Source organism: Triticum aestivum, chromosome 1D (assembly GCF_018294505.1).
Source record: "Triticum aestivum cultivar Chinese Spring chromosome 1D, IWGSC CS RefSeq v2.1, whole genome shotgun sequence".
Taxonomy (NCBI): Eukaryota; Viridiplantae; Streptophyta; class Magnoliopsida; order Poales; family Poaceae; genus Triticum; species Triticum aestivum.
This window is the reverse complement of record NC_057796.1, coordinates 323,554,210-323,580,490: the sequence shown is the minus strand read 5'-3', so window position 1 is coordinate 323,580,490 and position 26,281 is coordinate 323,554,210. Positions and strand designations below refer to the sequence as shown.

General features: G+C 47.3%; 2 protein-coding genes across 6 annotated transcripts; both read right to left on the bottom strand.

The window, feature by feature from the left end:
- Window positions 1–1,033: 1,033 nt before the first annotated feature.
- LOC123169383 (beta-glucosidase 22) lies at window positions 1,034–5,102 on the bottom strand. The gene is made up of 12 exons (XM_044587226.1): window positions 4,878–5,102; window positions 4,674–4,737; window positions 3,947–4,005; window positions 3,498–3,573; window positions 3,318–3,389; window positions 3,148–3,235; window positions 2,659–3,030; window positions 2,355–2,575; window positions 2,225–2,253; window positions 2,023–2,125; window positions 1,630–1,720; window positions 1,034–1,516 (listed from the first exon to the last, which is right to left on the bottom strand). Exons 1-12 carry the CDS (start codon window positions 5,031–5,033, stop codon window positions 1,285–1,287), a joined length of 1,563 nt encoding a protein of 520 aa, XP_044443161.1. The 5' UTR covers window positions 5,034–5,102; the 3' UTR covers window positions 1,034–1,284.
- Window positions 5,103–12,495: 7,393 nt separating this feature from the next.
- Window positions 12,496–20,331, bottom strand: LOC123181784 (uncharacterized). 5 transcript variants are annotated; one of them, XM_044594122.1, is made up of 6 exons: window positions 20,193–20,331; window positions 16,521–16,827; window positions 14,642–14,949; window positions 14,514–14,567; window positions 13,723–14,129; window positions 12,496–13,153 (listed from the first exon to the last, which is right to left on the bottom strand). In XM_044594122.1, the coding sequence occupies exons 2-6, from the start codon at window positions 16,796–16,798 to the stop codon at window positions 12,812–12,814; spliced, it is 1,389 nt and encodes a 462-aa protein (XP_044450057.1). In that variant the 5' UTR covers window positions 16,799–16,827; window positions 20,193–20,331; the 3' UTR covers window positions 12,496–12,811. The 5 variants fall into 5 exon arrangements, with proteins under 5 accessions (XP_044450057.1, XP_044450058.1, XP_044450054.1 ...); XM_044594123.1 differs by having other exon boundaries at window positions 20,188–20,272; XM_044594119.1 differs by lacking the exon at window positions 20,193–20,331 and adding an exon at window positions 17,832–18,302.
- Between the last annotated feature and the right edge of the window lie 5,950 nt (window positions 20,332–26,281).

The window sequence follows — 26,281 nt, the reverse complement described above, 5'->3', positions numbered from 1 at the left end:
GTAGCTCGATGGGCTCGTACGAGATGTCAGGTTTAGTAGCTTCGGCGAGAGAAGCTCAAAAAAGCTAACCTAAACAAGCAAGCACGTGGATTGATTCCTAAGCTAGCCACGGGACTTATTTGTGAGATTATGGACAAGTTTAATGGGTGTAAACATTAGTTATTAGCCATCACACCAGGCGGGGCGGCAGTGGACACGAAATTGAGCGGCCAGACGCCACCAATGCGATGTCCTCGAGCGCGGGTTGGACAGTGTTGAGGCGCCCGACCCCCGTGGAGATGGGGAGGTGCTGGATGAGGATCGACGCTGATTGCAGGAGAGCGGGAGAAAAGGGGTTGTGGAAGAAGATGGATATGACATGTGGGGGTATGGGTGTCGGTGAGAATAGATCTTAATCCCCGCCGGGATGGACCTTATCCCGATACGCCAAACAGCTCCAAGGTCGAAATTGATCAGGATCAATGAGTACATGACGTTGATTTCAGGGATTAAGAGGTTGAGGTTTGATTCTGACGAGCCATATGAGTTCAAAGTTTAAAACAAACTTCACTCAAATTTAGATGGGAGCTACCTGGGCGAGCTGGGCACGCCAAATATTTGCCACCAATCCAAGCAATGACCAAATCCAATGGGCGAACCAATTTTTTGGTAGGGTCACCATATGGTTTGAGGAGTTTCCCCCCAATCTTTTGACGAGTTAACGGTTTTGAGGGAAGAGCCAGATAGGTTTTAACTTCTCAAAATATATTTTTTGCGAGTTAAAAGGATTTGAGGGAAGAGCTGGAGACGTCTAATTTGAAGAATAGCCCTAGACTCTTCGTGCGATTGAGGTCCTTAATCAGGTCTTGCACATGCATGAAGTTATCATGGATGCATCGCTTCGGCACAAGGGCACTTTGGCACTTTTTTTTGGCAATTTGGCACAAAGACACTTTGGCACTTGAAGACAAGCATTGGAAATTCTCACCATTTTTTACTTCGAACTTCATAGACAATAACTCAAATGGTTTTCTCGCAAAAAAAAAAACTCACATGCTTAAGTATGGTCTGCTTTATTTATATCTGATTACCAAAACGTAATTAGTCATGACACCAAGAACATAAGGGTACAAACCTATTTCTCATCAGAAAAACACATGATGGTGAGCCACCATCAACTATAAGAGGACGAATAAAATTCCATCTTTCCAAACCGAACAAGAAAAATTATAAGCAACCATCTGGACTTTTTCTTGTTTCTCCAGTCCCCCCGACCTGAATATCTCTATGCACTGCTAGTTAACCTCATTGTTGAGCATGTGACCTCGTGTGAGGACTAACCATGTTCTCTATGTTTATCCCAATTTCACTCTTTAAGAACTTGGAGTACCACTTAGCAGAGAGCTTTGGCTGCCTTGGCAACTCAGGATCCTGAAAATCAACGTAGTGCAGTCCGTATCGCGAATAATAGCCCGCCATAAACTCGTACACGTCCAGGAATGACCAAACAAAGTAGCCCTTCACGTTGGCTCCATTCCTACAATAAGGTTTTTAAGTGTTCCCCTTGTGAACCCAATGGCTTAAACTCTACTAATAACACCAAGTTGAGACAAAATATTCATCTTCAGTGATGTACAGAATAACGCTCACCTGAGTGCAGCGAGTGTGCTCCCGATGTAACCACTTAAGTACTCCACTCTGTTATGATCATTGACCGAGTCGATGAAGAACCGCCCATAGCCTGAAATATGATAACGTGGAAGAATAGGCCAGAAAGGTTTGATTTAATGTTTGACTTGATACATAGTAACTCGGTGATGAAGCGGCAATGTCGTGTCTCAGTTTTGCAGAATTTGCCGGCAATGTATATTTTTCTTTCAAACTATGGCAATGTGGAATATCATCATTGGATTATTTTAGGCACTTCCGAAGGATTACAGAACACATAAGACTGCAGTGCCCATGATCTTGGATACTATATTATGTCAACAATGGAAGATACTGTAAACAGAAAGATTATAGACAAAAGATGAGAAGGCTTACCATTTTCTTGGACATAGATAGGGATGTTCTGGTATGTGTCCGTGAGGTACTGGAGCATACATTGCAGCCCTTGTGGATCATTGGGCATGTTGATAGGGATGAACTGTACCAATAATGGATAGGTAAAGGACAATTTGACTGGCTTTACCCAAAATTCGTCCAAAGAAAAGGTAAAAATCAAAGAAAAGAGTAACAGAAGCACCTGACCAGTACCGCTATCATTCCTTGACACTGAAACACAAAACAAACAAACGACACAGTTATTTCATTGTTTGTCAGGTGGTTTGAACCATGCTTTCTTGATCCAAAAAATATACTCTATCTAGACATACTTCTGAATGTAGCAGACATGTCGGCGTTGTAGTCCCGGAGGCTCGCGTCGGCGCCGCTCTTCCCATCGCTGACGTACACCGACGTGTAGTGGTTGATGCCGACGAAGTCGATGGCCCCACGGATCAGCTCCGACTGCTCTTTGGTGAAGGACGGAATCCGTGACCCGGCCTTCTTCTTCATGATCTCAGGGTAGTCTCCTTTCACCAAGGGGTCCAAGATCCTAAACAAGAAGGTCCAAGTTATAGATAGATCATAGATAGTAGATAAACGGGACATGTCCATGGAGAAGATCTTAATTCTCACCAGCCGACCATGAAGTCGAGCGACCTCTGCGTGGCGGCGACGTCGGCGGGGGTGGGGGAGAAGGGGTAGTTCCAGAAGCTGTAGATGTTCATGCCGACGACGCCCCCCTGCGTCGCCTGGTACTTGTCCCGGTAGAGCCTGACGGCGGCGGCGTGCGCCAGGATGGAGTGGTGCGCCACGGTGTAGGGCTCCACGGTGGAGTCCCCCGCCGTGCAGTTCATCCCGAAGGGTGCCGAGCAGCGGCACGGCGGGAAGGCGCCGCTGTCGTAGGCGGCGATGGCGATCACGTTTGGCTCGTCCATGGTGGTCCAGTGCCGCACCCGGTCCCCGAACTCCCGGAAGCACGCGTCCGCGAACGCCGTGAAGTCATCCCTGCATGCATGCATGCAACACCCATCAGAATGCAATGCACACCCTTGCACTTGCAAGTTCCAACACCCATCAGAATGTACTAATAATTTGTGTAGCCAAATAGTAAGATCTTCTTACACGACCCTGGGGCTGAGCCAGCCGTGGTACTCGTCTTCGAGGATCTGAGGAAAATCGAGGTGGTACAGGGTGACATGTATCTGGATCCCTGCAGTGATGGGTAACACAACACAAGGATATGAGCCTGAAAAAGGGAATTCCGACATTGATTCATGGATATTTTCTGCTACCTCTTCTTGTCAGCTCATTTATCAGGTTGTTGTAGTACTCTAGACCTTTCGGATTGATAGGCCCTCTTCCTCCTGTTTTCATGAAGGGAAGGGAGAAAATAAAATCATCAGTCAGGGGAGGTTGCAAGGGTGACGACAGATCTTGGTCTTTCAAATGAGGTGCAACTGGTGTGCTCTTACTTGGAATGAGCCTGGACCAGGAAATGGAGAACCGGTACGCCTCCAGGCCGGTGTCGCTCATCAACTCCACATCCTCCTACAAAATGCAGTATATAAGAGAAAAAATAACCGAGCATCGAAAACCTAACGGTACGTCATTTGACACGGTGAATTCGAATACTAGGATTCCACGCACAAATGGTCAAGTTACAACTTCTTCTGCACATTTTTCAATTCTTCCGAAATGAGCCTGCACATGTTCTGACGAAAGCCGTAGCGGCGTAGAATCCATTTGTCAACAAGAAAGGTTGAAAATGACAGCCACATGAGCTCCAACCAGAACGATACATACGCCTAGAAACCAACGCATGGCATCGCTGTCGATCCGAAAAATTCAAGAGACGACCCCACTTTTGTATGCAAGCTAAGCTAGGCTAGCCTAGTGCACTGGCGGAGGAACATATGCAGACCTTGTATCTGTGGTAGCCGTCTGCGCCCAAATCGCCGGTGCTCTTGTCTGGCATCCTCCCTGCGGTCACGGTCAGATCAACAACGTCATCGTCAGTTCCGTGCACTATCAGCACAAGTTAGTACTGTACTTTTGTGTTGAGACTTGAGAGGTGGAACGAGATAGAGCAAGTTCTGGGGCAGAGGATTTTAGCTGGAGTTTAGAGAAATTGCTCTGTTCTCTGCCAAATTATGCCTTGTTCAACACATGTTTCAGGTAAGCAAGAGATAAATAACACTGCTGTAAGTTGTAAAACAGAGCAGACTTGTTCACAAAAATACATATTGAACTCTCTATTCCTCAGTCACCGGAAAAGTTATTTCTGAATCCGCTGATTTGCACATCATAAGTCTTAAAATTGCCCATGATCTATAAAATGTGCAGGCAACTAGTTCTGCTAGATAAGAAATCTTCTTTCATCCCAGATATACGGTGGTGCCTGGCACTGAATTATCATATGCAAAAGAGTAACAAAAAAAACTAAGCTCATAGCATTGTTTTTTCACCAACATAGAAGGTGCTCTGTTTTTTCATTCAGAATTGGAGAAATTACAATCAGTGATCACTAGCATGATCATGGAAGGAACTCAAGAAAGAGAAAAAAAAACCATTTAGCCATGAAGCTACATGTAAATATGAATATATGATCATGCAGCACGGAGCCAATAAGATGTGAGATTTATCATCACCTGCATGAGTAAAAGTGTCCCAAATGCTTGGGCTCCTCCCGTCTTCGTCGGTCGCCCCCTCGTACTGAACCCGCAACACAAAACCAAGCAAGAAACCCATCAAATCGACGGGAAAAACAAAGCAAAGCCTGCTCCGTTCCATCACGGGAAACAAGCGCTAGGACCAAACAACTGCGCCGCTACGCCGAGCGAACACGCACGTACCTGGTAGGCCGACGTGCCGGCGCCGAAGACGAAGTCCCCGGGGAAGTCCGCCCTCGTGAAGTTGAGAGCTCCGGCCGCCGTCGCGCCGCCGCCTCGCCATGGCGCGACGAGCAGCAGCAGCTGGATGAGCGACACGGCGCAGGGTATGGCCCTCATATCTCTCCGTCGCCCAACAGTGACGCCTCGTGTTCTTCTGGGCAACCTCTGGCTCCTATATATGTTGTTGGCCGCATGTCGTATTTATCAGCTCCTAGTTTGCGCCGAACGGCAGGTGATGGCGACGCGCTGTGTTTGGTAACCACGAAGAGGATCTTTCTTGCTTGGGGTACCCATGGTGCCGAAACTGCCAGACATTGCGCGGCCGGCTGTACAAGGAGATGGAGGGAAATGCCAAAAATGGGGCTCTTGCAAGTGAGATGAAATGGCTTCCAGAGAACCGTAATAACTTTATAAAATATGTACTGACCCTGTTTCAAAAAATGTAGTGCATAATAGGTTTTAAAAGTCAAACATGTGCATATTTGATAGGTTTATAGAAAAAAATACAAACACCCGTAATACAAATTGGCATCATTAAATTCACCATGAAGTGCATTTTTACCGTTTACCTGTTTTGCATTTTAGTATTTGCAATCAACTGAACCGAACATACCTAGGAAACATCTTGCTGCTCCAACTGCCAATAACTTTCCGTGTCCTCGACAGTTGGTTCTCTCAGATACTTCGGTTCAAACACCTTCATCATGGCGCATGCAAATTTCATCGTGGCCTCAAGGTATGTGCTCTCCCCCGTCTAGACAATCTCATCAACGCCATCTGCGGCTTTACCATATGCAAGCCTTCTCATAGTAGTCGTGCATTTCTTTATAGGAGAGAACGACCGTTGTCCGCAACAATTCTTCCTCGGCTTGAAATAAGAACCATATTCCTCCACATCATTCACTATGCACAAGAACAATGGTCTGCTCGTCAGAAAGCGACGTCGAAATAACCCTTCATGGTACGTTAGACCAGGTTTGAAGCAATCCTTGTAGAGAAGCCGTGCGCCAATGATCCTATCCTTGGGAACAACTCTCCTGCCTTTATGGAACCTTTGAAGCTTAAAACATGCTCCACTTACTTTCAATTTCTTCCTGGATGCTCATCATCAATATCATTTCAACATCTTCATCGTTCGAATCCGACGAATCGACGGAATCTTTGTATATGAAATTATTAAGCTCCTTGTTCTCAAAAATCATCTGACGAATCCATCATTTGTCTACAAATAAGCAAAATAATCTAAAAAATAGCTCGAACATTTCATCGAACAAATAGAGGGCGAGGTGATTGTCCGTAGGAGTAGGATGTACCGGGCTGGTACGGACAACCGGGGAGGGGGGTCGGGGCCGGTGGTGGGGGCGCTATGGGTTGGAGACGGCGACGGAGCTAGGTAGGAGGAGGGGACGAGGCAGACGAGAAAAGAGGAAGAGGATATGTCAGGCTAGGTTGGGCACGATTTGAAGAGATTTGTGAAGGGTCCGACCTATTGGATACGACGCGACAGACGCGTCCGGCTTCGAGCAGGCGTCCCCATATCCGCCGACATTGGGATGGATATGAGGAGTGTGAGACAACCCGAACGTTTGGGCTGGGTTTGGGTTCCGTTTGAGTGACGCTTTATTGTCTGGGCTGCCCGCCCGGACGTTTAGGAAGTAAGGGATCTGATTGTAGATGCTCTAAAGCTATAAAGCTATAAGAATGTAGAGCATTGGCAGCTCATATGGAGCGATAGCATCTTGTGATATGTTGATTACTGAATGGAGGGAGTTCTACATAAAAAGGGTCCAACTATCTGAATCGTAGTTAGATAGAGCAAAACCTTCTTTGGCTTACAAGAATTTTGTAGGATGTAATTTTTGTAGGAAAATTTTATTTAGAGTTCTTCGTTTTGCGGAACAAATTCACATTCTGATCCTTCATATTTCAAAAATAAGCATTAGCTCATACTTGACCGAAACACTCTATGCTACGAACTAGACGACTTATTTTTTTTCATACCTATTATATTTAAGATACATGTCATTGTATTTTCTATAGCTTTTCTATTTATATAATATTATTATACTATGATCAAAGAGTCCTAAGATCTTCTCACTTGGAAACGTACTTATTTTAGAACTACATGTATATTCACTCCGAGAATATATAATTGGTTGAAAAACCCCACCCCATCCTCCATGCGCCGTCCCCGCATGCGACAGGGAGGGAACCCTAGCCGTTACCGGTACCCTCCATCCCCTTCCCTTCTCCCCCTCAGCAACGCCAGAGGGCATTGTCCGGCGAAGCCCGTTCGGCATCGACAGGGCCTTCTCGTCTCCTTGCATGGTGGAATCAACACAGCCCGATGCTGCTAGGTCGAGATGCAGCACTGGCGGGGTGTGGAGGCATGGTGGCAGGGCGTGCCTGGAGTGGCAGTGGCGGGTTTCTCGGTCAGATTTGCTCACCAAGAGGGGCGGGGTACGTGCGGGTGCCTTTGCCATGGTGAATTATGCCGGTGGATGTGCTGGTGTGGTTGTGGTGGTAGTCGTTTGATGGCAGTTGGTGCCGGCCTGGCTCGGTCCAATGTGCTCGGATGGCTCTGGGCAGGCATTGCGTGCATTTCTCTGCGGGTGCATTGGCTTTGATTGATGACTGGATGGTGGCCCGCTATAGGTGGCGACGGAGATTGACTCGTCATGGGGGGCATTGGAGGCTGCAATGATTGACGGCTGAGGCTACCCGAGCGGTTGGAGTGCCGGCTATCTGGGTGTCCCCAGTCAAGATCTGGAGCGACCTAATCTGACGGGGCGGTGGTCGAGGCCCCCTCTGGTGGGGCGTGTCGCAAGTCGGCCAACGACACGAACCTAGTCGCTGGTATGGTGATGTGGCATTGCCCCCTGCTCGGGACTGGATTCCCTCAAGTGTGGCTTGGTGCCTCTTTGCCAGGTAGCCGGTGTGTCAGTTGTGACCTCTTTCCGCTCTTCTATCAAAGTGGGGTTCATGGGTCGGCTGGGAGGTGTCTGCTTCCCTTCCTAGTGGGTGACGTAAGCGCGTTTTGCGTCGACGAGATGTTTGGCTTAGAGTGCCGGAGCAGTGGCCCCGGATGGCGGGCTATTAGGTCCGCTCTGTAACGGGCGCCGTGGTGACGGTGGTGATTGTGGCCCTTGGTTGCATGGGCGGCAATGGGTATAGCGATGGATGGCTCGTGGTCTTACAATAGAAGTGTCAAGGCCGATTTCTAGATTGGTGGGCTGGACTTCCACGCAGTTAGGGATGGCGCAGGCGTCTGATGGTGCGGGTAAGGGCTCAAGCGAAAGCTTCGTACATTGATGCAGACGACGGGGCATCTATGAGTGTCACTTTTCTTTTAAGGACGTTTTAATGGATTTCCTTCCGAGGTCAGGCCCCAGATGAAAACCCATACATGTTTGGACTCGATAGCGGTAACACCTTGCGATGCAACTTTTGTGGGGTGTCGTTGTGGAGCTCGGACATGAGCGGTCGGATTGTGACGGTGGGCTCACGCCATCGTGTGCTCTTGTCCGGCGGTGTCTTCTTTGTCATTTTGTCCTATTTTTATTCGATTTCGCCCTCTCGGTTTTCTTTCGATCTGCTTGCATGGCTTGTATTGTATCGTTCGGCCATGTGTATTGTGACGGTGCTTTTACTAATTGGCACCTTTAACGTTGACGAAACGGTACAAACTGGTGAAGCTGCAAGAGGAGCGTGGAAGCCTCCAAGCAAAGGCGCGAAGGGGCCGGAGTAGAACGAGATGGCGATGGTCGAAACCGCGGGTGGCTAGCTGCTGCCACGCAAAGTGACAGAGCTGCCACGCAATGGCTCCCATCACGCGAGACCAAGACAAAACTGGCACGTGATCACATGTTTGGTTCAGCTGGACTATGCCTGGCCGGACCATTCAAAGACGGAAGCAGCAGACCCAAGAGCTCGCCCTGGCCCACCCTACTCAGGTTCGTTGGTTTGTTTGATCCTGTGCGCGTGCGATATCGATGCCTAACGGCGACTTCACCTGGGAAAAGAAAAGAGGGAGCCGATCGAGCGGCGCAGAGGATCCAAGCATGCACCGAGGTTCTTTGTGGTCAAGATCACGTTTGGACTTTGGAGTGGTAGCTGGCTAACTCGATCAGCAACAACGTCGCGGCCTCGCGCCGATGAAAGTGAAGTAGTAGTGGAAAGCGGAAGCCAACTCACCTGCTACTGCTAGCTCCATGCTTGCGAGTGCGTATCTTGACCACTCGCTCCATCGATCTGTTCCACGCTGCTTTCGGAATTAATGGGCGCAGATACGCCAGACTGAACAACCCACCTTTTATCTCATCGGCACGGCATCTCCGACGCTCACCCCTACAAGAAAATGTTGTATTTGTCGGCGGACTGGTCCCAGCTCGATCTGCCGCAGGAACTAGTCCGCCAGCAGGTCGATCTGCCGCACGAACTCATCGTTTGTGGCCGTGGCCTCCGAGAGCAGCGTGACTGCTACGGCGACGCCTGGTCCTCGTCGCGTAGGAGATGACGATCTCCTCCTCGTCGATGGAGCCGGCGGCCGCAGAAAAATTAATGCCGCAGAGTCATGTGCGCTCTGGAGCGGCGCTGACAGGCATGAATGTGCGGCAACCATTTCACGCGGAGAGGGTTTTTCAAGCATGAGGGGTTTGATTGGACCAGGGTGTCAGACACATGCGTGGCAGCGGTCTGGAAGCTTGCAAAGCCCCTGGTTTGCCTCGGGTTTGCGGGAAAACGGACGCCCTGACTCACGGACCGATGGGGTACCGCGTTGGATGGGAAATCACGTCCGGACCACTCGGTCCGGATAGTTGCGGGTAGTTTAGGAGTCCGTGTTGGATATGCCCTAAGACCGTCTACAGCAAGACCCTTATATTGGTCCTACACGTCTGGGTGAACAGTTCGGTCACTGGCGTCTGGGCTGACCGACACCTCTCATATCTGGGATGGATATGGGAGGTCTGGACATGCCTGAGCGTGTCCGCCTCACCGGACCAGACAAAAGAGACCCACCTGAAATTTCATCAAATCGTCCCGACCTAGCCAGATTTGTCATTTTCCCCTCATGTCTTCTCCCTTATCCGCGACGGCCCTCTCCTAGCTCCATCGTCGTCCCGAACCCACATCGCCGCCACCACCGGCACAAAACTCCTCACCATTCTCATCACACTGGACGCCACCGCAGTATGTCCTGCTTCTTACGTCATACACCTTGCCGCTATGTGTTCGACAAAATGTTTGAGCAATTTTTTTGGATTCTTTTGTTTTCAAAATGATGGATTCGCCTGGTTTGTCGGATGAGGAGTATCAAAACAAGGAGCTTGATGAATTCATTAAAAAAGAGTTCTTCGATTCGTCAGATTCGGACGACGAAGTGCTGACTTGATGATGATAATCAGCATCCATGAGAAAATGTAGAGGGAAGTACAACTCAGTGGCGGTGCCAGGATTTTAATCATGTGTAGTCAACTCAATCTTGTGTTGTCAAGATATATGTATTTCTACAAATTTTGTATTATTTTTGGCATGATTTGTGCTTATATATGATACTTTTTCCACAAAGTTGTGTAGTCATTTGACTACACAGCCTATACATTGGCTTCGCCACTGGTACAACTCATTCTGAACTTCAAGTGTTCAATCAAAGAGAGGAGGGTTCTGGTTAGGGTCCTGGCGCACGACTACTCTACAAGGACTACTTCTAGCCCGGATCAGCATTCCTCGATTCATTACTTCGTTGATGCTCCCGTAGGCGCAAACCCTTGTTCTTGCGCGGTGAAGAGAGTGGATGCACATGATCCCTACTTAGCTCAAGAGGGATTGTTGCGGGCAACTCTTGTTCTCTCCATTGCATAAATGCATGGTTGGTTTGAGGATGCTTACATTAGGTATCATAGTTGATGCCATTGCTGAGATGGTTCAAATGGGGGAGAGCACATGCCTTGATACCACTGCGAGATTTGCCCGCGTCGTGATGAAGGTGTCTGGAGCAGAGTATTTCAGAGAACTAACTGTGCAAGATACAAAAAGGTTGATGGCTATTGGAGCGGCAAGGGGTTTTTCAGCTATGCTCGGTTCAGTTGATTGCATGCATTGGCAATGAAAGAACTAACCTAGAGATTCATGCAAGGTGTATCAAGGTCACATCAAAGAGCCTCCATCATACTAGAAGTAGTGACATCAAGGGACTTGTGGATTTGGCATAGGTTCTTTGGCATATGTCAGCTTATCACAATGACATCAATGTGCTCCGTCGATCTTCGTTGTTTTCAAGAGATTTTGCGATGGGGATGTGTTGCCATGCAACTACACCATCAACAAGTGCTACCTTGCATGGCAACAAATAATGCTACTTTGCAACAATGCAAGAAGCAACTAAGAAGGATGTGGAGAGGGCATTCGCAGCGCTCCAAGTTCGTTGGAGTATTGTTCGTGGAGTTGTAATGATGTGAGAATCAGAGACTTTGTGGCAGCTGATGACATGTTGTGTCATTTTACACAATATGATCGTTGAGGATGAGGATGAAGGGACAGTCTGAATGCATGACTTTGAGAAGTCCAGAGTATATGTCCGTCGCTTCCTGAAACAAGATGCAGAGCATATTGTGAACTTTCTGAAAAAGTGTCGACAACTTCGAGATTATCACGTGCACGCAACTACTCAATGATTTTATGAAGCATATGTGAACCCACAGTGAAAACCAGTGAGTTTAATGTTTGAATTATGCACTTTGAATAAATTTTATGTTTGACTATGTATTTTCTATGAACAAATGTTACTTTATATATAATATTTATCTATATGATCGATGTGCATGGATTTGAGATTTTTATATGAGGAATGAAGTTGTGTAATCACGATATTTGAGGAGCCTTCCAACGTTGTTTGTGTTTGACCGAAGTTGTCCGCAGACGTTTAAAGCACGGGATTTGCCGAGCCCGGCCGTGGATGCTCTAATCCGGAGAGCTTGTACACACGTACTCCCCTGTTCGGAATTACTTGTCACAGAAATGGATGTATCTAGACGTATTTTAGTTCTAGATACATCCATTTTCGAGACAAGTAATTCCGAACGGAGGGAGTAATACATTTCTTCACGAAGTCCTGCATTATTTCCATGTATTTTTCGTGTCCACGGCAAAGATACGCAAGGCAGACACGTTGCAGTAGTGTCGTTTTCCGGAGAGTAGGTACTCGCCGTACTGGACTGGATGGAATAAACTACTCATGTTTCACGTTTTCATGTCCGTTCTGTATCCAAGTTCCTACAACACTCCGTTGCTCCCTGTTGGCCCGAGCACCAAATTCTCGTCTGCCGGCTGCAGCTATACGGAGGAAACGAGCTCTGTTTTCAGAGCACTGCTGCTGGTCATGAATTTGGAAACAGGGAAAACAACATGAATTAGAAGCACGTTCAATCGTACAGGTGGATGGGATTTTCTTCATTACAAGTAGTCATAGACATAGATGAAAGTTTTCCATTAGTCTGAACTCAGTGGTTTTCTTCTTTTAAACTGCACGCAAAAATACGTTTTTCAGTAGAGTCAAGGAGTTGGCGCGCAAGTGCCCGTCTGAAAATAAACAACATTGCAGGAAAGCCTTTTCAAAAGTTACACTGTAACAACCAAAGTTCGACTATTTCAGAACAAAGACCAGACGCAACAACAACAATAGAAACAGAAACAGACATTGCTAGGTTTACAAGCACCTCGCGGCTGAAAGCCATAGCGCCATTTTCCATCACTCTCTTCTGGCTCCGCGAAAATGTCATCAGTCAGATAGAAGGAAAAAAAAGAGAGAGGAAGTGTGCAGTTGCCGTCATCATCATCTAATTAAACGGAAGAACCGAAGCGAGAGGATAGGGTGTGTTCACTGAGACGATCTGCATCTACGATTTCCTCTTCTTGCGAGTGCGGGCGCTCCTCCATGAGCTGAGAGCAGATGATGAACCACCGCGCCTTAGAATCTTCGGCCTCCTCCCATTTCTCTTACCCGTGTAGCAGGGCTTCAAGATCCCCTGGAGGCCCATCCTGGTTGTGCCTTCTTCCTTGACGACCGCCATGGGGGCGGCGACGCTCTCATCCTCAGAATGTGCTACAGTTTCTCTCTTGACAGGTACCTGTTCCCTCTTGACTGATACCCGTAGTCGCTGGCATGGGTGACTGATCACCTCAAAATTTTGATACCCTTCCTCAGCTGGTTGGTTGTCGATCAATACATCTTCTGAAGTCTGTAAGCAAAGCAAGATAATAGTAAAGAGTTGACCTCCTTCAAATACACCACCACCACAACAATAACAACAACTACTACAAAACCTTTAGTCCCAAACAAGCTGGGGTAGACTAGAGTTGAAACCCATAAGATCGACACCACACCAGGGTTCCAATATAGCGTGTCGCTAAGATTACGCCCCAACGATTTTCTTTTGGGTTTCATCTCCTTCAAATACACAGTTCTTTAAAATTGCCACTTTTAAGACTACCCATGATTTAGTACGCATCAAATCCCATTAGTGATCATGCTTAAAATATTTCAGTAGACAATCTATCATTGTTAGCCTTTACCTACTTGATTCACTAACTTGGATTGTTAGCCACATGGAAATGTCAAGGTTTGTCAAACCTGTATGACGTGTATAGTGTAGAATCTATGGCATAGGAGAAGTTAACCAGAAACATTGTTGTGGAGAGTTTTGGCTCTTGAAGGGGTGGGGTGGTAGAGGTTGGAGCTCAAGCTCCTCCAAATAGGTGGACGAATTAGTTTGTTATGGCGTGATATAAAAGAGTTGTGGTAGCTTACCTGGCGTAGTTCACCAATTTTATCTGGATCTTCAACTGACAATAGGTTCATCGTGCTCTCAAAAATATCCATATTGTTAGCTTCTCCATAGCTTGAGACAGCACTATCGGGCATGTCCGTATCACCCATATCACAATCCGATGCATCTTGAGGTGATATTTCAGGCATTTCAGCAACTTTGCCTTTTCCATGTGAGCAATTAGAGCTCTGTGCGCCGTTGACCTGTGTGTTGACTTTAAGGAGAAGCCCCTTACTCTTCTTGGCCATTGCTTTCTTGAGATCTGATCTCAGACTACAGACTCTGTCTTGAACAGACTGAATGCTTACAAGAATCTGCTCGACAGTAGCATCGTCTCCATTACCGAGTAGCCAGTCAGCGTCATTATTTCCTTTTGTGCTGTCATCTGCTGAAAGGTCAGAAAAACTTTTGTGAACTAATCTGCTACATATAAAACAAATCATTTTTATTTATTTCCAGCAAACAGAGCACTGATTACAATATGTATGGTTTCTTGTTAAACTGACCTTGACATGCAATTATGAGTATAACTTTTATTAGTTGAGTCATCATATCTAGAGTGCTACTACTATCGTAAGCAGGAAATGAGTTTCTTCCTCTATACAAGATGCAACCAACAGTGTCTTTGTGCTCTATAAGTATGCAACACATTATTTCTGGACAAAAGCACTAGGAAAACGAATTCAGAAAGTAGAACAATATAATCACTAGCATTTTAGGTGTTCGAGAGATCATATTTGTTTTGAAATCATGAAGCAATTGCCAGTGTTACCTAAGTTTCCAATGTCGTCAATAGAATGGCCATCACCTTCCGTTTTCTCTTTTTCTGCAGGACGATTGTAATGAGATCTCACTAGGGCAGATTGTAATAAATTGTGTGAAGTAGAACACAATGGTTACCATAATAAGACAATATGGTGTGGGTTGCGATGTATGAGGGAGCATTGATTTTCTCCTCATTTCTCTTTCTCTTCTTCCTCTTCATAGTCTTCCTGCAGCAATGAGAAGAGAAGGGCACTGATCTCGACGAGGAACAGTCCAACTCAATCATTTTTGTCTGTAACTCTTTCTCATGTTTAAGTACTGCAAGCTCCCTGTCATATCTGGATACTTGAGATTGCAAGTCTTTCATCCGCAGCTCTAACCATTGGCATCTCCACATTAATGGGCTGATATAGCTTCTCCAATGATCAGTCACTTTTTTCTTTCTGCAATGGATGATAAGTTGCGTTAAATACTCAAATATGCTTTACGCGGTTGTGCCACATGTTAATAGTAAGACCACTGAGATAACACCACAGATAGGAATCCAAGAAATCAGGCATTGCTACAAAACTAGAAACATACACACAACTGAATGGCATATTGTACATCTAAAGTACAGGCATCATCAAACTTGCAAGGGCCTTAGCTTGATGGAGAAGGGTTTGGGAAAGGCATCAGCTTTAATCAATTTACTTGCTTAAAAAAATCACAAACTAGAGCCAGCATGTGCGTTGGACGGAAGAGTAAACATTTCACTTGTGATATTGTTAAGTCCCACTTTCAGGAATCAATTACATCAGATCGAAGACATGCTTCTTTATCACTATAAGAATTTTTACATATGATGGGTATTAAATATAAAGTGACACCTGACTAGTTTTGCAGCCTGGGCCATGTGGCTCATATGGTTACAGAGTTGTAGCATGGCATAGTACCCACATGGGCCACACTAAAAGTCTAAAGTGACTAGCATATATAATGCTTAGTTTGGTCTAAAAGTAAAAGTACTTCCTGATCAACCCCTTTACAACAAGGGGAGACAAAGTGCAAGCAGGGTGCTATGTGTGCATGGACCCATAGCTGTGTGCATGGACCCATAGCTTGTGGAGGGTGCGCACCAAGTGGACACTGGACTTTAACATATTGGAGTACAAATGCTCTGACCAGCAAAGATGAAGTCTAGAAACTGGTCAAAAAGAGTTCAATGAAGGAACATAGCCCTTCAATAGAAAATTAAGCTCATGCACTAATAGCACCAAATATATGTACAGGAAACTGCACATGCAAACTTCAACTGCAAATAACTAATCCGTAAATTGCTTATGAATTATAAGTTCCTCAGGGTATGCACTTCCAATCAGTTCTGAACTGATAGAAGACCTAAACTAGTATCTGCCTACAGCAAACAAGTGTTAATGTGTAGCATATTATTGTTCTTCAGCTGACTCTATCTAATTACTATGCCGTTTATTCGTCATTTCTTAATTTCTCACTGGTTAACATCATGCTCCTTTCAAACTGTAGACAGACTAACAATTGGTTGGCATATTAAGTACCAAATTCATGTCTCACATTAGCCATTCAAGATAAGAAGTTTTCTGACTAATTTTCAGAGGGAAAAATATCATCCAGATAAGAGCGATTACAGCTCAAATGAGTATAATAACTCAATGCTTTTAGCATGAGTGAAAAAATTGATTCCGCAAGGAAAATGTTATAAGGGTAACTTTGCTTCTACCATAATTTTCATTCTGTTCGAGTCTGTCACAAGATGAGCAACTACTGAAAACATGATTTGACATTTATATTAAAGCGGAAAAACAAGGTTGGGAGGTAATCAGTTACCCAAATTGATTCCGCAAGGAAAATGTTATAAGGGTAACTTTGCTTCTACCATAATTTTCATTCTGTTCGAGTCTATCACAAGATGAGCAACTACTGAAAACATGATTTGACATTTATATTAAGGCGGAAAAACAAGGTTGGGAGGTAATCAGTTACCCAAACAACTTACTTCAATAATCTATCCAAATTGTCAGCAGCGGCTGCATCCAAGAGTGCAGCAGCATCACCATTATGAGGATATCGGCAGAATGGTGAGTCTACTTCAATGTCACTAATCTCTGAAGGCTTTGCATCATCCTGAGATCCGGATAGTGTGTCCCCAAAGGAACTTGAACACTCCGTGGCATCGGGGTCTTCAGTTTTCGCCAATTTGCGGCAAGCGCCGCTACCACCATCTGGGCCAATAATGTCAACATTCCAATCTACTACTGCATTAGCATCCTCCATGTTAAGGTTGACTTTAGCCTCTGTATGCTCTGCTTAAATTAAGAGAACATAAGGTATTCAGCAAAAAAAATTGTGATAACATTTAGAACAAAGTGCATTGCATGGGGAAAACAAATTTTTTAGTAGACATAAACTGAAATCATCCATGGTAAATTTTGTGAGACACCTGAAAATGTTCAGAATCCAAATGATAAGTGTACTGTAAATAGTTGCCAAAATAGTTCCATATGAGAAAATTCCAAGGAGATGGCCAAAATGCCTACATGTAGAAATAATATGATCTACCAAAATAGTTTCATATCACAACCCACTACATCTTCAAATTGTAGTTGAAATCTACACGAAGGTACCACTTTCAAAAAGTAATCTATTCAAACTGTGACGATCAATTATCTGTATGTCAACTGAAGTAATGAAACAATGTGTGAAATGGATTAAGTTCAGCCAAAGACCCTACGATCAAGGATGCAAAGAGTAATATGTCACCTACTTTACCACAAGAGCAAATAACTGATAAATAATACTCCCTCCGTTCCATAACTGACAATAATTATGGAACGGAGGGAGTATATTCTAAGCAGGTGGCAGTATCTTTGGCGGATTACAAAGGTTGCCTTAAAAAGAATCACAAACGGTGCTGCACAAAATCATACAGAGTAACAAACTGAATATATCATGACCATTGCCGTTATTTGGGTTTCCTCCATGAGATTCATTTATTTCGTTCTTGATACCGGCAGTTTCTACTACACTTGAAGAGGATTTCTAATCTACCAATGTTTTGGTGAAGGAATGCACATCCCTTGACTCAGGTGATGTGCATGCTCATGCCATATTTATCAGAGTATGGGATGAGGCGCACAAGAAAGTAGTCTATCCGAGTATAACAGTATAACTAATTTTCTACTGCATTTGTATTTCTCGCATCTCTTGATTCACCGCCTCGTGGGAATGTGTAATATTTACTATCCCCTATCGCTAGAATATGACTATTGAAATAATTGGCCATTGAAGTATAGCTTACTACAACTACCTGCGTTCGCCGAGGGCACCTCCATTGATTCGTAAACCGGAATGTAAGGAATCAACTCGCAGAACTAACCGAGGAATGCGTCTGGCCAGAAAGATAGACGTCAAACGCTGCGTCTGCCGCGCGCGCCGGCAGAGGGCAACACGACACGACTGCGTGGGCCGACTCCCGGGCGGCGGCGCGGTCAGGTGCGCGGCGAAGGTGGCAGCAGCAGCGCGGACGGCTGGCGACGGAGGGTAGCAGCCTAGCAGGAGCAATGGCGGCATCTGCAACCCGGTGCCTGAGTGGCGGGGCAGCCTGGAGCGCGCGCACACCAGGCTGCAGCGGCGGCGATCTCCTCGCTGGCAGACCCTCGCCGACACCCCCACCGGCTCTCGCTCGGGACTGCTCACAGCGAAGCAAAGTGTGGCGGCGGCGGCCGCAGCTCAGCTGTCGCAGGAGCTGCTCGCGGGAGAAAACAAAAGTGGGAAGGAATAGAAAGGCCGCAGCTCAGCTGTCGCAGGAGCTGCTCGCGGGAGAAAACAAAAGTGGGAAGGAATAGAAAACGGTGTGGGGTACGACGATGTGACCAAAGTGAGGGGGTTGATACAACCCTAATGGGCCTTGTTGGGCTGTTCTTGGACACCATCCCCCCGTGGTACTTAATCGAAGCAGAGACTTCCCTCAAAAAAAAAAAACTTAACAGAAGCAGAGTTCCCTCAGGAAAAAAAAAACTTAACCGAGGCAGAGACCCCTCAATCAAAAAAAAGGAAAAACTTTATCACTGTGCAGCACAGCGAAAAAAACAAGTAGAAAAACAGACTGGTTTTTTTAGACAAAAAATGTATGAATTGTAATAGAGAAAGTCCAACCCTGCACACACCCCGTACCCTCCTAAGGACCCCCGCTTCACACCTCATTTTCTTCCTACACGTATGGAAAAAGTAGCCCCCCCCCCTCCCCGCTCCTACACCGCCGGAGCTCGCTCATAGGCCGCCGCGCCACCCATGGAAGGTCACTGAAGATCACCAGAGTTCACCGGAGCTCGCTAACAACGATCGTCGGAACTCGAGGGAGCTCACCGGAGCTCGTCACCCTGATAGCCAAACCTTGTCATAGCCTGGAGTTCGCCTATGCTAGTTTTTTTAATGCGAAAAAGAGAAGAACATAAAATTCGAAGGAGATTATAGGAGAAATAGTTGGAGTGCAAAAAAAAAAACAAGGCCCCTAAAGTAGGGACCCCCCTTAAACAAACACACCATTCTCAAGTTCCCCTAACTACCTTCGAAAAAAGTTCCCCTAACTTAAACACACTCGCTCCGAAGGGCCCAACCATGGTCGATCACTGGATTTCTTATGTTTCCAGGAAAAAAAATCTTGCTCCAATCTACTGCGGTTTTAGAGCTTCTTCGGCACCATAGAGATGCACCAGAGGCGATGAGCAATGACTCGAGGATAATGTGGCATAATTTCTCAAATATTCTAACAAATTAGAGTTGGAACTTATGTAAAAGTAAAGCATGGTAGAATTGCATGACCAAATGATAATCCAATGAGAAGTAAACAAATAAGCAATGCTTCCACTACAATGAAGCGATAGCTATCGATCGAAGACACCAGGCAATGAATCTATCAAAATAAGCAAAAAGAAAGATATCGAGTTCGGCAACTGGCAAATTCCACTATGTTGAAATCTCCACTGGTTGCTGAAGCCGGCAGTAGCAGTACAAACGTAGGCCGCAGAATCTCTTGTGCACTTCAGATAGAACCAACAACTCCTAGACATGCGACATCGATCAAACTAGCTCTGGATCGAAACCTATAAATTTCTAAGAAGTTTTTGCCTAATAACAGAACTTGCAAACTTCACAAGCATCTTCTTCACAAATGTACATGTCAGAAAGCCTATCCGTCTCACACGACATGTTAACAGGCACCAAACCGACCGGGGTATGGAAGCATCGTCGGAAGCTTACATCCTAGCAGCCGACTAGGGCGGCGAGCGACAAGAACGGCCGGCATCAAAGAACTGACCTTGGCTAGCATAGCCGCAGCAGAATATTCTCTACTAGAACAACCTGACATCAGCAAAGCTAGAGCTCGCTGCTGGCGTTTCCTATCGAACAGGAGCAATAACCGCAAGCAAACCTGAAAATTCGCAGGGTGAAAGAGGCCTCCCGTAGCTCGGATCCTCACTTGTTAACAGAAAATGCGCACGAGAACAGGAGCGCCGCGCCGCCGCTGGCTCCGGAGGCGCGCGCCGAGCGAGCTCTGGAATCGGCGCCAGCCGCCAGCGCTAGCTATGTGGATGGGGGGAGTACGCGACAAAGAAGGACGGCAGAGTTAACGGGGAGGAGGGAGGGAGCGGGGAGGAAGGCACCTGACCTGCAGCGGCGCCGGAGGCGGCGGCGAGCGGGAGCGAGAGGCGCTTCGTTCCTTTCGTGCGGCGCCGCCGTCAGCTGGTGAGTAGGGAAGTATGGAAGAGCGAGGGAAGCAGCAGCCGGCGGGTTTTATTAAGTTGGGGCTACATGGGCCGGGCCGAACTCTACAGCAGGATCACCACTTAATTTCTTGTTTCATTTTGGGAAAAAATTTAATTCGTGCCTATTATACAGATGGGATTTATGATCAAAACAGGTGAACCCTAGAGACGCCGAAGAGAGTTTAGGTTTTCCGTCCACTCCGCCGCCGGTTCCCTCGCCTCGGATCTCTCTATGCAACCGAAAGGTGCGGGAATCGTGTGCGGATTTAATTTCTACCATATTAGGTCTTTGTGATGTTTGCAGTGACGTCTCGATGGTGAAGATGGTGTTGAACGGAATAAAAAGTTGCACAATTCTATTATCGTCCGCGCACGGTCGTTATTGTCGACGAGGTGGATATCGAAGAGCCTATAGTGTTTTGGTCATCTGAATCAACGGCTCTCGACATACGGTTTGTTGTCCAACGCTTCGACATATGTCAATGCGATTATGGTGGTGTAAGTGTGATACAGCAAAATCTTGTCCAGATTATTTTTTCCTACTCCTCATGGGCCCCCTCCTCCCAATACAGCATTGACACAACAATTTGACAACTTGCCTAGCAATGGGTGTATCCTTGCGATCCAAAGACGGAACTTTCAAGTATGTTAAAGAGAGTGCAGGGAAGAAAGTAGGGGATGGAAGGGCCAAGGGCTATCAAAAACAGCTCGAGAAGTCCTTGTTAAGTCTGGTCTCCAATCCACGCCAACGTTCACCATGAGTTGTTTTCAACTCACAAAGAAAATGTGCCGGAATTTGTCATCAATCTCGTCGAACTTCTGGTGGGGTGCAGTCAATGGTGAGAAGAAGGTGCATTGGATAGCTTGGGATAAGATGTGTACAAGTAAAAATGAGGGAGGCCTTGGATTTAGGGACCTGGAGACGTTTAATCAAGCATTACTCGCCAAGCAAGCTTGGCGGATACTGCAGGTCCCAGATTCCCTCTGTGCGAGGGTTCTCAAGGCACGATACTTCCCTGATTCCTCCATTCTCAATGCTACGTGCCCGGGGGGTGGGTTTTTCACATTCAGAAGCGTAATCCATGGGAGGAACCTGCTTTTGGATGGTGTTGGGGATATTACTACTGAGTATAAACCGCCCAGGAGGGGCCGGGTTATACCCATAATGAGTTATTCATATTGAAGCCCACGAAGACAAGGAGTATGGCGCTTTACGGAAGAGATCTAACATAAAGGCCCAAGGCCCAAAGGCGGATTAGGGCCCGTAAACATAAACCGCCATATGATATGTAACTTGTGTTGTAAGATAGGAAAGGGTAGAAACCGAGCCAGACACGTTTATGAGCCGGCCGAGATTCTGTGAACCGTCGGGCGTCAACCTATGTATATAAAGGGACGACCCGGCGGCGGTTTAGGGACAAGAAACAATAGATCGAGAGCCAAGCAAAGTGTATTCGCTCCCTGGTCATCAAAACCCTAGCAATTCCACCACAATTGGATTAGGCTTTTACCTTCACCGCAAGGGGCCGAACCAGTATAAACTCCTTGCGTCCTTTGTCCCGCTTTAACCCCTTTAAGCTAACTACATTGCGATGGCTCCACGACTAAGTCCTCACACTAGGACATCTGCCGTGACAAAACCACGACAGTTGGCGCCCACCGTGGGGCTATCGCATGATGGTTTCAAGTTCTTAGAGGGCTGCTTCGAAGGGCTCAAGGGATACGCCGTGGGCCGGATGACCAAGAGTCGTCGCGGCAAGCTCTACATCGACGATGCAGGCTGGGGCCCCGAGGCCGGCTCAATTGAGTACGGATACCGGGTTCCCTTCAGCGGTATTCACGTCTTCATTGGCAAGATCGGCGAACCGGGCCCTGAGCCGGACATCTGCACCGACATCGTCGAAACGGCTCAGCGTGCGAGACCCGCCCGGGTTCAGGCTGCCATGAAGCATGCCTTCGTGGGAATCATCCACGGAGCAGAATCTGAGGATAGATCGGCATCTGGTGGTGAAACCGTTGTTTACTCTGATGACGAGTCATCTACCGGAGAGTCCGAGTCATTGTACTAACTGCAAGACAGTATTCCGGACCCCTTCGATCCGCCGAGCCGTGTTGCGATCTTCATGGCCGGTACACAGTCAGTGCAGCACTCTTCGACTGCAGCGGCGATGATCTCCGGATCAGCGGCGGCGACAGCAGCTGGGGCAGGAGGCCCTGCGCAACCGCCGGTTCAGGTTTTGTCCGATTTATTTGACACTTTGGCAACACTGCTGGCGACGGAAGTTAACCTGGCGAATCAGGATCAGCATAACGCGGAAGTTGCGAAAGTGAAGGATCAGATAGTTCAAGCCAAGGCAGACCTGGCAGCTGAGAACACCAGGATGGCTGCAGAGCGGGCCGAGTTGGGTGCACAGGCTTACCGGCTTATGTTGGATCAAAACGCGTCAAATGATGTAATGAGGAGAAGGTACCGGTCTCACCTGCCTCCGGTTTATGAGGCAAGGAATCTCTTTAACACGCCAGGAGCAGGAACCAGTAACCAGCCAGTGGTAAACCGGGTGGAAGCACCTGGAACGGGGGCGCCGGTTCAGCCGCGCACGATGGATCCGCCTCGTCAGAATGTCCCGTCACAGCACGTATCAACGCCTCCGGGTCATTACTCCAACCCTTTGGATAACATAGTCGCCGCTGCTTCTCGATTGGCGGCCCTCCCAGTCGAAGGCGAGTCCCCAGTAGCGGTTGAGATGCGACGGGCTAGAGAGCTCCTTCAGACAGCCTTGACTCAGCAGCAGGCTTATTCGTACAGCCGCGAGAGGATTCATTCCATCCCCCGCCCAAGCCAGAGTTACAGCAGGCATATTGATGAACCAGCTGTATCAAGCAGTGCGCGGAATCGTAACCCACCTCGAGGGCATAACCCGGCGGGCGGTGGTGCTAATGCTCAGGACGTGGTGGATCACGATAGAGCACGTCGAGAAGCCGAGTTAGCAGCGCCGTACGCGGCCCGTCAGCTTACTCCGGTTTGTCCAACAACTTCGGTGGAACCAGGTGTTGCTTTCAGTTCTTTGGGGTTGCTGTGTCTCACCCCGGCTCTACGTAATGTGCAGCTGCCCAAGGATTTCAAAGGTCCTCGTAAAGTGCCCAATTACACTGCCGACTTACCCCCCGAATCATGGGTTGAGAGCTATGAGATGGCGATGGAGATGCTGGATGTGGATGATGCGGCATGCGCTAAATACTTCACCATGATGTTGGAAGGAACAGCTCGTACTTGGCTGAAAAGTTTGTCAGCTAACTCCATTGGATCATGGGCTGAGTTAAAGGCCCTGTTTATCCAGAATTTCAAGGACACGTGCAAGCAGCCCATGTCAATTGTGGATTTAGCCGTCTGTGTCCAAGAAGAAGGTGAATCGACAACTCATTGGGTGCGCCGAGTTTCAGCAATCTTGCATTCATCAGACCGCATCAATGCCGATACAACAGTTTTAACGTTGGAAGGCAATTGCCAGTTCACGCCTCTGAAGCTGAAGTTGGGACGGCTCAAGCGTCACTGTAATGACATGGGGACGCTTATGGCAGCTCTGGTTAAGTATGCGACTCTGATAGTACGAAGGACCCCGAGTCTGACGATGAAAAGCCGGGAAAGGGAAAGAAGAGCGGCAACACCAAAGGGCAACAGCATAACCCGGCGGGCCATGGAAACAACGGTAAGCGCAAGGCGGATAACAGTTTGGATTTTGTGGCTAACACCAACACGTAGAACAATGGTCAGCGTCGTAAGGGTAAACCGCCCCCGCGGAGTGGAGGATCAGGTATCAATCTTGAGCACCTGTTAAACCAGCCTTGCCCAAGGCACGGGACGCGAGAAAGGCTAGCTACGCACCTCTGGAAGGATTGCTTTATTATGAGGGAGTTCAAAAACTCAAATCTTTTCCAAGATGGTCATGGACCGGGCGGCGGGTCAGGACCCGGTTCTCATGGGCCGGGTTATGGTGGAGGCAGTTTTGGCTCAGGATTTCAAGGCAATCAAGGCGGTCATGGCAATCAAGGCAGTCAGGGCAACCAAGATGGATAATTTTGTCTGGAGTGATGCTGCTAATGCGGGCGTTTGAGGACTTGAAGAAGCAGTTAGCTGAGCCACCTGTCCTGGCTGCCCCAGTAGATAAAGAGCCGCTATTGTTATATGTGGCTGCCAATGCCCGGGCTGTTAGTGTGGCCATTGTGGTGGAGCGTAAGGAGGCTGGCAAGGAATATCCGGTTTAACGGCTGGTTTATTATATCAGTGGGGTGCTTATTGAGTCCAAGCAGAGGTACCCACATTAGCAGAAGCTGGTGTATGGAGTTTTCATGGCAAGCGGGAAGCTTAAGCAGTATTTTCAGGGTCATCCCATCACCGTGGTCAGTTCTGCTCCGTTGGGAGATGTAATCCAAAATAGGGAAGCAACTGGCCGGGTTGCCAAGTGGGCCATTGAGCTTGGGCCTCACGGGTTAAAATATGTGCCTCGCACAGCGGTCAAGTCCCAAGCACTTGTGGATTTCATCAATGACTGGACAGAGTTGCAGGCGCCGGAGGAAAAACCGGATAACACATACTAGACTATTCACTTTGATGGGTCCAGGCAATTGGAGGGCTCAGGGGCTGGAGTTGTGCTAGCTTCCCCTCGAGGTGATAAATTTTGTTATGTTCTCCATTTAATGTTTCCTTGCACTAACAATGTAGCTGAATATGAGGCCTTACTCCACGGTCTTCGAATGGATAAGGAGATGAACTTAAGACGGGTTAGGTGCTTTGGTGACTCGGATTTGGTAGCTCAACAAGTATCTGGTACTTGGGACTCCAAAGATCCACTCATGGCAGGTTATCGACGAGAGGTGGATGTTATTGCTGGTCATTTCAAGGGTTATCAGGTTGAACATGTGGACCGGAGAAAGAATGAAGTGGCGGACGCTTTAAGCCGTTTGGGTTCCCAGCGTAAACCGGTGCCGCCCAATGTTTTTTCTGGATGTCTTGCATAACCCGTCGGTCAAGTTACCTACAGAGGAGGATTTGGCTATTCCTGACCCGGAGGCTCAGTTGGTGGCGGCTCTTCATGTTATCCCAGATTGGACAGTCCCATATTTGGCATATATGACCCGGGGCGAGTTACCTGAGGATGAAACTTTGGCCAGGCAGATAATCCGGCGATCCAAGTCAATGACCATTGTCAATGGAGAATTGCATCATTGCAGTGTAACATGGGTGTTTCAGCGTTGCGTACCTCCCGAAGAAGGTTGTGAGATTTTGCGTGAGATCCACGAAGGAGATTATGGTCACCATGTCGGTTCAAAGTCCCTGGTAGCCAAGGCTTTTCGTCACGGCTTCTATTGGTTGACGGCTCATGCTGATGCTGAAGACTTGGTCAAAAAGTGTGATGGCTGTCAAAAATTCTCACGACGTGCTCATGTACTGGCTCAAGAATTGAGGATGATTCCAATTACTTGGCTGTTTGCAGTCTGGGGGCTGGATATGGTTGGGCCCTTCAAGAGGTCCAAGGATAAGAAGACCCACCTTTTGGTGGCGGTTGATAAGTTCACTAAGTGAGTGGAGGCAGAGCCAGTCAGTAAGTGTGATGCAGCCACGGTGGTTCAATTCATCAAGAAAGTGATTTACCGGTTTGGTTTTCCACACAACATCATAACTGATAATGGCACTAATCTGTCCAAGGGTGCTATGAAAGAATTTTGTCAACGTGAGCACATCCGGCTTGACGTATCGTCAGTGGCTCACCCCCAATCTAACAGTCAAGCGGAGAGGGCCAATCAGGAGATCCTGAGAGGCATCAAGCCCCGGCTTATGGTTCCTTTACAGAGGACGCCTGGTTGTTGGGTGGAAGAGTTACCTTCTGTGTTATGGAGTATCAATACCACACCTAACAGGTCTACGGGTTACACACCTTTTTTCATGGTTTACGGAGTAGAGGCGGTTCTCCCTAGTGACATCCGTCATGACTCG